We start from the raw sequence: 13541 nt of genomic DNA, 5'->3' as shown, positions 1-13541 counted from the left end.
ATGCCAACAATTACATCAGTCTACAGAGATGAACACTGTGAACTTTTTTTATTTAGTTAATTAGATTAAATGAATTGTTTAATTTTGGAGGTTCCCATTTGATTCAGTAGCCACATTCAGGGAGCAACAATCACTCTTTTCACTATAGCACAAAAAAAGAATCAGAAAGTCTGTAATCTTGTGACAATTTCAAAAGTGGCAGGTATTATGAAAATAACTAAATGAGAAAGATTCAAAAAGCTATACTAAAAGGAATAAACAAGCTCACTATGTTATTCAATACAGCAATAATGATGATGCCAAACTGATCATTATTTAAATATTTTTTCCTTCAACATCTTTTGATTTTGAATGTCAGTGTTCACTTGGACTGGTACAAGCTGTAGCTTCACTCTGTACTGGCAATTTGTTCCATACTGCTTTTCTATTATTAAAATAGCAACCGCATGCAATTTCAGGGTTAACATACTTCCAAGCAGCCTTGTGTTGGCTGGAACTATCTTCAGTTTTGAATTACTATCCCTGGTATTCACAATTGTTGCCAACAGCATTTATTGCCAGATGAACTGTTTTTCTTAAAACTGAAGAAAAACAGCAGAGCCTGCCAGAAGGGGACGCTACGTACAGCTAGCTACACCTCTTTTCTGTGCCTGCCTGTAAGAACACAAAGCAGCCAGGAAAGGGATATGCTACGAAGTTCCCACTCAAGACAGTGACAGACAGATGGATGCATTCAGGTGATAAGCTCTACCTGCTAGAATCTGCTTCTACACAGAAATGGAAATTATTAATGAAGGTAGAAGAAACCAAAGAGGTGGGGACAGAGATGGAAGAACACAAATACAGAGAACCACATACACAGACCTTTTTCATCCACTTCCAGAGGGCATGAAAAAAATGAGTTCAGAGAACAGACACAACAGAGCAAGAAAAGACTTCCTTTTTCCAATCCCTTCCTCTCAAGAGAAATACTCCTTCAATCTCTTCTTAAAGTGTATAATAAAGAAAATAAATTACCTTTGACCTTTCCTAGAGATCCTAAAACCTGCACAGAGTAACCCTCCTATTTCATTTGCCTGAGATGAGAAAAAAAGAAAAAAACAGAACAGAACAAGCGTAATAGAACAAGCTAAGATAATCATTTCAGATAGTTTCTCAAACCCAGAAATCAAGGATACCAAGTCACACCTCTTATCATCCTTGCCACTTTTCTTTATACTTCTTTTAGTTTAAATTCCCCCCCCCCTCAAATTACAGTATGAAGACTTACGTAGTGTATGGGTAAATAATGGATTCAAGCAGGAACAGACTGTCTTCTGCCTGAAGACATGGAATAACAATAAAGCAATTTCACACAGCTATGGTAACTCCAAAATCCACCTTCTCACTGATAACAGCCAATTCAGATCCAATGAAAACAAAGCATTAATTCACTACCATATATATTATTTTGCATGCATTGTTACAGAATTTCTTTAAGTCACTTCATTGCCTAGTTGTTCCATTTTGTGATTCTGTTCTGCAGTGCTTTGGAGCTCATATTTTCACTATCTTGGGATTATGGATCATCAAGCTCTGCAACATTCATTCTCACAGACCCCCACAGAACAGCACTGCTATCTTTCCAACACTGTGATAGCTAGTCATACATGTCTGTCTTTCACTTACTATATCCAACTCTTCGTTAGGAAAACAAGATTTTTTTTTTTTTTTTCTTTTTAAGCAGAGGCTTTGGAGAAAGATGGCCAAAGATTATTTAGAAAGTTAATACTAGATATTGATTCTGTGGGTAATATTTACTGCATGTATTGATATCTTAGAACTCCTACTCATTTGCAGGACATCGCTTTCATTTCCTAAACATACAATTATTCTGCCTTATCCTATTCACCCACATGCTCAGTAAATCTTTTCCTTAACAGAAGTGCCAATGAGACTGTCCAGCACTGAAGTCATGTTTACATTAGTACTACATTCCCTGAACAGACTTTATCCATATTCCTTGTAAGCAGGAGGCAACCATGGGGGAAATTACACATAAAAGCAATCAATTGGAATAAAAAAATCATAGCAGCTGCAGTCACCATTCTCAATTAATTAGTTTCTGTGTGACCATAAAGAGATTTATGGTAGGCCTCCTGCTTCCCTCAACAGAAATAAGAAATTTCCCTCTAGAGGGAATAAGAATAAAACCTTTACCGCATTATTTAAAAAGAATTTCTTTTACAGCTGTGAAGAATAAGAGATGTAATTTCTGTGTCAAAATTTCTTCAGAAGACAGAGTCCCAGCAAGGACAGCTGAGACTAGTGCAGGACTGAGTTTAGTACAGATCCACCACAATGACTGAACAGACTTAGTGTCTACTGGAGATACTCTTCTTAGTCGCTCTAGAAAAACATGAAACTACAAAGACAGGGTGGTATACAGCAGGAGATTGACTGGAACTGCCATAGAAATACTTACACCACAGCATGAGATGGCCAAACTACAAAGTAAACTTATACAGTGCTTACAGACATACTCTTTTCTACCTCAAAGTTACATAAATTATGGAAAAACGTAACAACAAAAGAATTGTATATTTGGAATATAGATGTATGTTTTCAAAATGAGCACAAGAACATGCTGACACTTCTCTGGTTATTTTGAATAATATTAACAAGAAGTGTTTTGGTTTGCTGTCACTGCTCAATTTTTAAATAAATTAAGGCATATGGGTTTCATTAATTTGTTTTTGGTACTACTGCAAAGGTTACATCTTTATTAAAGCAAGCAATAAAAATACTTATGTAGGACTCAGAGAGGAGATGGAGTCTCATCTGCGAGCCATATTGTTAAAAAAGTGAAAATAGCTTATTTTGCATCCTTACAAAAAAAAAAAAAATCTCAACAACAAAGTAGTAAAATTCTTATGCAAGACTCAATAGGAAAAAGCTTCATCTGCAAGCCATATTTTTAAGATAGTTGACAGCCTTTATTTAGAACCTCCTTTAATATTTTCCTCAAGTTGTCTCAAATCCAACAAAATGCTGTCTTTGTAATCTGTTTTCACTTTGTAACTACGAATCTAACGTGAACAAGAAAAGCAGCACATGATAACTGCTTCTATTTAAGTATTTTGTCAATGATGGAGAATTAAAATGAAGCCAGAATTATATTTACTGTCTGTATATTTAAGAACAGCTTAAAGCAGTATTTGATTTTAAAAAATCATTATTTCTGTTATCATAATGAAATATAAAAGTAGGAATGGCTGTCAGCTGCTTTTACATCCCAATTTGAAATTGTACAAGCTTCTTCCCAACATTTTTCTCTCCATTTTTATTTTTAATAACTCAACATATTATTTTACACTTGCAATCTAGGAAAAAACAACAACAAAAAACCACCAGCTTTCCAATGTAAAGGTTGTTAAGTTTGCTTAGTTAAAATATCTTGACCTCTTGAGAAGGGGAAAAGATCAGATACTAGTAGACTGACTAGCAGTTCTATTAAACGTGAGATTACTCATTTTGACATCAGCATGATTGGAAGTAATGTACAAGTGAAAACATGAAGCACTAGAAAGATTAAAAATGGGACAGAACGGATGCCTCCTTTTTTATGACATTGGCCCCCAGCATCAGTGGTGGATGTTGGTGGCATGGCAGCAGAGGTTGAGCCTTCCCACCAATATTTAATTACATGTTGTTGTCATGTGACAGATGGCAGCAGAGAGGCAATGTGATGAACTGGCATCCGGCATGGAAGAACAAATTAAGCAAAGGTGTGGAAATGAATTCCTCCTTGGGGAAAAACTGCACCAATATCTGTAAACACTTGCTGAATGTTTATGGAGATCAAACAGTGGATGCTGGCTCAGTGAGGTGGTGGGTGGTGCATTTCAGCAGTGCCGACAGCGATGAGAAAGACAAGCCATGTTTCAGATGGTCTTCTTGCTGTCGGACCACAAAATAAAGAGTGTCAGCACAAATTGGCAGATTACAATCAACTGTATATGGAGCTAAAGACTGGCTACAATTCATTGGAAATGATGGTGGCAATGCTAAAATATCACAAAGTTTTCACCAGGTAGACTGCTTAAGCAGGAACAGAAAGAACAGTATCTGTGAGTTTGTCAAGATCTACTGAACCAATACAAGGCTGAAAGTGACACTTTATTATCACATTATTACCTTGTACGAAATGTGGTGCTACCACAAGCCAGCAATAACAGTAGTCTGTGGAGTGGTGACATGAATTTACCATTAAAGTTCAAGATGCAGACCTCAGTGGATGTGCACTGTCCTTTGTGGTAGGATAGGGGTGATTCTTGTGTATTTCCTACAGCCTGGACAAACCATCAACACAGATTACTACACCTTGATGCTGATTAAGCTGAAGGCTCAAGCTTCCAGAATCAGGCAGGAGAAGACTTAATTTCTCTTGCAACATGAAAACACCAGGTCTCATACCACTTTGACAATCATGGAGTACATTACCAATCTGGACTGGCTTACCATGCTCACTAGGTAGTTTGTATTTGGTGCCTTCTGAATTCCATCTGTTCAGGCTGATGAAAAATGGACTGCATGGGCAACATTTTTCTAGCAATGATGCTGTCATTGCTAGATGCTATGAAATGGTGGGTCAGCTCCACTGGTACAAACTTTTATGAGCCAAGCATGCAGGCTCCTCTTCAGAGCTGGTGACAACATAGCTAATGGTGCTGACTATGTTGAAATACAGCATTTTGTAGCTGAGAATTCGCTCTATCAAATAGTGTTTTTGTGCTCTTTGTATCTGCTGTAGTTTCCATGGAAATAAATAGGAGGTATTACTTCCAGAGTGACCTACACAGAATTACGGAATCATTTACATTGAAAAAGACTGTCACCCTGACCTATGTTCCATCACTAAAACATGTCCCTTAGTTCCTGTGCCTATAGGTCTCTTAAATACCTAAATGAGGATTCCACCCCTGGGCAGCCTGTTCCAATGCTTGACCATACACCAAGTGATGAAGTTTTTCCTGATATAAAATCTAAATTTCCTTTCACACAAACTCAAAACTGTTTCCTCTTGTCATATCATTAGTCACCTGTGAGAAGCGACCAACATCCTCACTAAAAACCGTGTTTGGCCACTATTTTAATACAGCAATTTTTAATTTCAGAATGTGAAGAAGTTCTATGAAAAACGTTTTTCAATATCAGAAAGTTGTAGCATTTTGAATATTCATGAATTACCAAAGAATTATTCCCTGACTAATATCAGAGAGGAGGAATTCCATGGAACTTAGTGATTAGAAGAAAGTGAAAAGTATCTGTGAGCTTCATCCAACATACCACAAACAGGCAAGCTGGAGACAGAAGACATTGCAGATGTGAAAAAGACAAAACTGTACAGCATTCAACACTTTTCCATTCTAAACCAGTACCTGAGATGCTTTAATACTCACATAAAAAGATTAAATACAGATACATATGGGACAATCTCAGGTATGTCTACAGAGTGGAAGAATTCTTTGAAAGCAGCCCTGCGGAGGATTTGGAGTCCTAGTGGGCAGAAAGCTGGGCATGAGCCAGCATGGTGTACTCGCAGCCCAGAAGGCTGACTGTATTCTCACTACAGCCTTCCAGTACCAGAAGAGAGCTTATAAGCAAGAGGGAGAACAACTTTTTACACTATTGTATATTGATAGAAGAAGGGGCTTAAAATAGCTTTAAAATAAAAGAGGGAAAATTTACATTATATATTAGGAAGAAAGTCTTTACTCAGAAGGTGGTGAGGCACTGGAACAGGTTGCCCAGAGAAGTAGTGGCATGGAGCTGAGCGAGAAGAGGGTCAGGATCAGTGTTAGGAAAAGGTTTTTCATCAGAGGATGGTTAGAAATGGAACAGGTTCCTCAGGGCAGCAGTCATGGCCCCAAGATGCTGGAGTGCAAGGAGTGTAATCTCAGATGTACGGCTTGAATTTTGGGTGGTTCTGTGTGCAGCCAGGAGTTGGGTTTGTTGATCTTTGTAGGTCCATACCAACTCAGGATTTTCTATCATTCTATGTTTCTTTATCCACTCTTCCTGCCCAGTTGCCCAATTCATCCCTCTCAGCAGATTCATAGAACTGTAGATGTCAGAATGGAAAGCGTCAAACTCCAGATCAGTTAGAGATCAGACTTCTACTGCCCTACTCCTCTGCTCAAGTAAATCAACTGAAAAACATCCCCTCAGGGGTTGTCTGGCTCCACCAGACAGGTTTTGAGTATTTCCAAGGATGGAGACTTTACAAAACTCTCTGGGAAACCTGATATACTGTTTGATACTTCTTACAGTGAAAAAGCTTCTTTTTACATTTAATCTGATTTTTTTGCATTTCATTTTGTATCCCTGTCTCTTGTCCTATCAGTGGGCACCACTACCTCCATGAGGTATTCACACACACTAGTAAGATCCTGCTGAGCTTTCTCTTCTCCAGGCCTAACAGTCCCTGTTCTCTCAGCTGCTCCTTGGTGCTGTAATCCTTTAATTATCTTCAAGATCCTCTCCTCAATTTACTTCAAGATGTCCGTATCTTGTACTGGGGAGTGCAGAAGTGAACTACATGCTTCAGATGCATCTCACCAAGGATGAGTAAAGGGGAAGGATCATCTCCCTCAATCTAGTGGCAGCACTGTTCCAGCAACTCAGAAGACAACTAGACTTCTTTGTACCAAGGGTGTGCTGCTGGCTTACTGTCAGCTGGTGACCACCAAGACACACAGATCCTTTCCTATAAAGTTTCTTTCCAGCCAGTCAGACATCAAAATGAGATGGTACAACACGTTATTACACCTCTTGGGCCGAGCCTGTATCTTCATTTGCTAAACTTCATCAGGTTCCTCTCTGCCTAATTTCTCAAGCCTAAGTCACTCTGAAAGGCAGCAGAACTGTCTAGTGAGCTCTTTCCAATCACTTATCTTCAAACTTAAGCTCTGTCCTATCTTTACTGAAGATGTTAAATACCATTGGCTGCACTATTCAGTGCTTGGGCACACTGCCAGTTACTAGCCTCTTGTTAAGCAGGCTTCAGGATACTACAAAACCCCCTTTTTTTTTGTCCAGCCCACAGAGCTCATCCATTTGCCTCCCACCTCCCTTTAGATATTTATAAACATTTATCAGATCCCACTCCCCACCCACCCAGTCTTCTTTTCCCCAGTCTGAACAGACCCAGGTTACAGTCTTTCCTCGTACAGGAGATGCTCCAGGCCCTTTAACATCTTTTGGCTTTCTGCTGGACTCCTTCTAGGAGATCCCTGTCTTTTTCTAATTGGGGAGCCCAGAACTGGACACTATACTGTAAATATGGCCTCACTGGGGGACAGCAGAGGGGGAGAAGCGCCTCCCATGTTCTGCTGGCCACACTCTTAAATGCACCCCAGTATACCATTGGCCTTATTGGGCATAAGAGCATACTGCTGGCTCATGACCAATCTGCTGTCCACAAGAACACCCAAGTCCTTCTCCAGAGGTCCTCTCCAGCAGATCATCCCCTAATCTGTACTCATGCATGCTGTTATTTCTCGACAAGTGCAAGACTCTACACCTGCTCTTACTGAATCTTCCTTACCTTAGTCAACTCCAGATGTCTGTCATCCTCATAGATCACGTGACTGCTTCCACCTCATTTTATTCTTTCCTTTCACATCTTAGTTCGTCAGGATCTCTCTGTTCATCCTGCAGGTGTCCTGCTGTCTTTTGATTAATTTCCTATGTGTTAAAATAGCTAAATCTTTAAGTTGGGAGGAGGTGATCTCTGAAAAAATCAAAATCTCCTGGATTTCCCTCCAGGACTGGACACCCATGGAATTCTAAGCAGGAGCCTAAAAAATTCAAATTCTTCTCCAAGTTTAGGATTGTGATCTTTCTTTTTTTATCTTGTTCCATGAATTCTTGCTGCTCTCTCAAAGGCTCGAAAGAAATCAAGTCACAAGCTTTCCTAAAGTCAAGGTATACTGTTCCACTCTTGCTCATACAACCAGTCTACTCATCTTAGAAGCTAATATGGTCAATCAGGCATAATTTATCCTAAGTAAATCAATTCTGGATACTGCTAGTCACTTTCCTACCATTTCTGTTCCTGGAACTATCTTCTAGGTAGATTTCCAGCGATTAAATTGAGACCGACCAGATTGCATTTGCTTAGATGAAAGCAGATTCATGACATCAGCCAGCTCCTTTTACAACCCAAGTAAAACTTATACAAGTCTGTGAGATCAGATATGTTTTTTGCACTCCTTAACTGCGAGATCACGTACTTTGGGTGACACTTTACTCCCAAAGACTCCATAAGCTCTGGAAACTAAAGCTGAGAGGCAGAACAGACAGGCTAAAAACAAGAGGGGAAAACCATACAAACAGGAAAAACCACCCTTTTCCATTTCTTCTGTCACTGTCCTCCACTTCACAGTGAACCCATATTTCACTTTAACTTCACTTTTCCTCTCAATATATTTACAGAAGCCACTCTATCACTACACACTCCTCACAAAACGGACCTCAAGCTGACACCTGGCTTTTCTAACACTGTCTTTGAGCATTCAAGCAGTGTATCTACATCCTCCCAAACAGTCTGTCCTTACTTCCTGTTTACTCATGCTGTCTTCTAGTTTCAGAAAATAAGTTTAGACAATTCAAGGTAAGTTACCCAGTACTAAGAATTTACTAGACAATAGGTCGTATTTGTATAAAGGAACTTTAAAAAATATTCTAGCTTCATAAATATGGTAAGAACAACTCTATAGTGAATAATTAATCCACTTTGGAAGAATCATCACACCTGAGAAACAACTAAAAACAATTACTGTACATACAATACAATTCACTGTTTCAAAACAGTAAAACCACATCAGAAAGACAAGAATGATCATTTTTTTTCTTACCATTATTCATGAATTGTTAAATAAATAATGTATACAGTTTTGGCAAAACAAATCCTGAAGAATTCAAAAAAACTGTTCTATTCCAATAGCCTTGAGAACTACTCAAAGCAATTAACCCAGTTCCTACATCCATGTAGCTGGAATTTTAAGCTGTTCTCCTTTCCTCCAATGTTTGTTTCTCCTTGTTCTGCTTGAAGCATTTTCAATTGTATTTACCTATGAAGTTCTTTTTAATCTGCACATCTAACAATGGAAACACATATAATCGAAAATTAGCATTCCAACAATAACACTATATATGCTGTAAGCAAATTCAAATAACAGATTTGTTTTTACTATAGTCCAGCAACAACATTTCTTAAGTTTTTGATATATTACTATGCATGCATAAACAGATAAGATAAAAAAAGCATAAACAAAACCATATTTACCTGAAAACTAAACATCTAATTCTGTTAACTACTAGGAAACAGTATATATACAGTGAGTTTATGTTAGCAGTATCCTTTTGGGTCTACTTGAAGATATAAAAAAGCATTCTAAGGAATCAGTAATAAGGCAGTTATTACAGTTATCAAATGACAGCAATCGTATTATCCTCCCTATATTATCAGATTGCAATCAGTACAGGTCCAAGCCAGAAAGAGAAGTTTGAAGTCTTATAATTTAAAGTTAATTTTGGTCTCTTTGAGAAAGTGCCTCATCCATGGAAATGTTCAAGGCCAGGTTGGGGAACTGGGTAGCCTGATCTTGGGTAGCAATCAGCCTGCAGCAGGGCTTGTGTCTGGATGTGTTTTAAGGTCCGTTCCAATCTAAGCCATTATGTAGTTCTGTAGTTCTCTTACACATCCTGATGAGCTGCAGGCAATCACTAACAACAGACATGCTATCAAGCAAGTTTTTGTTTACTGTCCAGATGAAAGAAGACATCTCACCCCAGTAAATGAATCAGTACAAAAGACTTCTTGGTCTAACTGCAGCTGAATGCAGAAAACTTATTTCTTAGAAAGGCAAAGAGTTCTCCCTCACTGGTATTTCAACTCCGCAGATTTTCTTCTTAAGTAAGAGAATCTTAACTCAATGAATTACAACAACATTGTCAAGGTGCCAGTCTTTCTTCCTAGAGCTTGAAACAAGATTTCTTTGAAATAGAATTCTTCTGATACCCTCTTGACTGGTGGAAGAAAAGATTATACTTAGAAAAAAGTGTGCTCTCTGGCAAGTGTGGGAAAAACTCAGAAGAACAGCAATACTGTTTTCCTTCTCCAAGATTTTCAAAGATATATATTTTATCAATACAGACAACACTTTAAAACTTTGTCCAAAGAACAAATAAGTTTTAGATAAGCACCCATAAAAAAAAAAATCTCTTGTCTGTAAATGCTGTCAGATTCTGATCTAATGTCTACTTTCTGGATCCTGTCCACTTTGGCCACAGCGATCAATTTTTATTTGTAGGCAAGGAAGTGGGCATTTTTCTTTCTTTTTTTTTTTCAGCTGAAATTCTATAGATTTGCAGCCTAAATATTCAGTAGGAGAGAAGAGAGATTTTTCTTACATAAAACACTAAGCAGTAGTAGTGCATGGACTATTTCTACAGGTTGTAACAAAAATAACCTGTTTCTGTACTGTGCACACACAGAAGTTTCAAAAAGATTTGCATCCCCTCTGATCTGTGCTTATGATCCACACACTGAAACTGCTGGATTTGTTTGGACGATGCAAGTCTGCTCTAAGTTAAGTAGACCAATAATCAATGTACCTTATTAACATTTCTATTCTATTATTTCCTCAAAAACTGAAAACACATTATCATGTTATGTAAAGAGGTCTGCATGAAATCACTGCTCAATAACTCAATAACATTGATCAATAACTTAAGAAAAAGTTTCTGCGTGTGATGTTTTACCAGTATAAACTCTACTGTGTCAGGGAATTTGAATGATTTATGTGAAAGCTATCTTCTTTCTCCTCCATGATGAATCAGGAATATTTCTATGCCAACTCTGTAAAGGTCTCTTAGTCTAAAACCCAACAATGCTGAAAAAATATGTGAACAACTAGTGCCTTTCAGAATTGTGATTCATAACAAAAAGAATAGGCATTTTTATTTAAGAAATAAATACACTGTATATTCAGAAAGTGTCTATTTGTTTATTTTAAAAGACAAAAAAAATCAACACAAGCAACCAGGAAAAACTATTTTTTCTATTAAAATTTTATGAATATAATATCGGTTCACTTTTTTTTTCTTTAAACAAAAAAGACTACTGATTTAATAGCTATTTGCCCAGGAAGTTGGAGAGTTTTTCCTCCTTCTCTGCTGCCACTCCTCCTATTTAATCTATTTGAAAGCAAACTTTATTTACCACTGTCCAAATTACAAATCTGTCCTCCCTCAACAATCAGACTTACAATTAACACTTATAGGTCCTGCACTTATGAAACTCAAGTAGCATCAGTGTGTCACTACTAACAACAGAGGTGTTCCTTTAATTCCACTCAGCTCATTCTCTGCTTGGCCAAATGACAACCTCACTATTAGACAGTTTCGGTTTTTTTCCCAAAGAAGTATGTAACAGCATGAACACCAGAATCAGCCACTTATCTCCAGATACCTCAGTTAAGGGCCTCGTTTTTCTAGACTCCATCTTCACAGAAACAGGTAGCCCAGGCAGGCTGTTAAGTGCATTCCATGTCTGTTTCCTTACAGAGACATTTCTACCTCTAGTGTATACACAAACCAGAAGGCATGGAGACATTTTAACTGAAGCTGTAAGTTACCTAGAATTAGGTGGGGTAAACCAAGTCCAACCACTGTTGTTAACTGCAGGAGCACAGAGAAAAAAGTAGACTGAAAGTAAGCTTCTATCGACTTACAAAACTACTTGAACATATGTGACCAATACAGTCTTGAGTGCTGGCAGACACTAGGATGGCTGTATGAGCCAGTCATGGAAGTAAAAGCACCACATGGACAACGCTTGTTTGACTACTGTTTTACAGAGCAGCAATGATAGTGGATATGGTGGAGAACCTACTTTAGCAGGGAGGTTGGACTCAAAGATCTCTTGAAATACCTTCCAATCCCTGCAGCTCTCTGATGAACATTTCCTTTTCCCCTTTACTGAATTATGGAAGCTCAGTTGTTTCACAAATAATATGCTAAAAATCCATGAGATTCCATCTGATGAATCTGGCAAAAAGCATGTCATAGAAATGGATTAACAAAGCCTTTCTACTAACCAGCTTTTTTGAAGACTATGCTAATTGATAGATAAATAAATAAACAGGTAAAGGTCATTCAACCACTGTACTTATCAAGGAAAAAAAAAAAAACACCAGTCATTTAACGTCAAAGTATTTCTCTCATACAATAGAGAATGCTTGTGCTGAAATCTGGAGTCTACACCCATTCCAAAACACACAGTTGTAAACATTATCTGCCAAAATCAAGATACAAGAAATAGAGAACATTATGAAGTTATAAAATCTCTGAAGCATTTGCTCATACATCATAATGCAAAAAATACAAAAACTGTATCAATTGATAGTAGAAGAAAAAAGAAAAAACTGAATCCCATGCTACCTACCTCTTGAAGATAAAGTTTCAAAAGCTAAAACAGAACATTAAAGCTGAAAGCAATATTCCAGTAGTATGTCATTTAAAGCTACGCGAACTGATAATGACAATACCATAATCATTTATACAAAACATTTTTTACCCTCTTAATTGGCACAAAAAAATTAATTTCTGCACTTAAACAGTCAAAGTACAAACTTCAAGCACCATTTAGTCCAGATGAATTCAAGTTTAGTTTGGCAAGCTTAAGACTCAAACTGTTTAGCACCTTGACAGATGCAGCAAACAAAGATGGAAATATGGAAACACTCTTGATTTCCAGATGTGTTACAGTAACAGCAAAGCTGACCTAGAAAATATTTCAGGAAGGATTCAGTAATCCTAAGAATCAAAGCTTTTTATTGCTAAACTTAAGTATATTTAATATGTAAATATATAAATATGGTAATACCTTCATAGCGTGGATTTCTTCTATTAATCTCTCAACTCGTTTTTGGTTCTTCAGCTTCAAGTCTTCTGAACCCCTGTAAATGAAGTCTTTATTAAAAAAACCTTAGTTTTGTTCACTTTCTTATTAGAGAATAGTCATACTACATATCTATCAAGCAATCATAAGAATGAGCACAATCACATCCCCTTGATGTGATGAACACTGTGGTGAAAAGTGGTTGAGTAGTACAGTGTTTCTCCTGTTTTGAACAGAAGAAAAGAAAACACTGAAGATTTAGCAAAATAATCACAAGGACAAGCATTACTTGATTAGAAGTTAATGACAACATTCCTACCACTAACACCTAGGAGATACTGCTATTTCAAATACAACTGCATTCTAAGATCTGCAACATTTAAATATAAATGTTTACTAGGCCCATACAATTTGCTAAGTTTACGAAAGAGCAGTACATTCAATTTACACTTTGAACACTAACAGACTCATCTTTTTTTATCTCCAGTGAGATAACACAAGTCGCTTTGAGCCAATTATCTTTAAAAATATAAACTAGAAAATGTTGCTTTAATAATATTAACCATAAGTATAAATTTGCAGAGAACTGCAG

The 13541-nt window shown here is 37.4% G+C and overlaps 1 protein-coding gene across 1 annotated transcript in view; it reads right to left on the bottom strand.

Moving 5' to 3' along the window:
• SRFBP1 (serum response factor binding protein 1) overlaps positions 1-13541 on the bottom strand; it is a 67630-nt gene that overhangs the window by 29480 nt on the left and 24609 nt on the right. Inside the window, exon 3 of the mRNA XM_031610127.2 lies at positions 12935-13007. Within this exon, the coding sequence (XP_031465987.2) occupies positions 12935-13007 (73 nt within the window). The remainder of the gene's footprint in view (positions 1-12934; positions 13008-13541) is intronic.

The sequence above is a fragment of the Phasianus colchicus genome, chromosome Z (genome assembly GCF_987193195.1).
Source record: "Phasianus colchicus chromosome Z, bPhaCol1.hap1.1, whole genome shotgun sequence".
Taxonomy (NCBI): domain Eukaryota; kingdom Metazoa; phylum Chordata; class Aves; order Galliformes; family Phasianidae; genus Phasianus; species Phasianus colchicus.
This window is presented reverse-complemented; position numbering and strand designations above follow the sequence as displayed.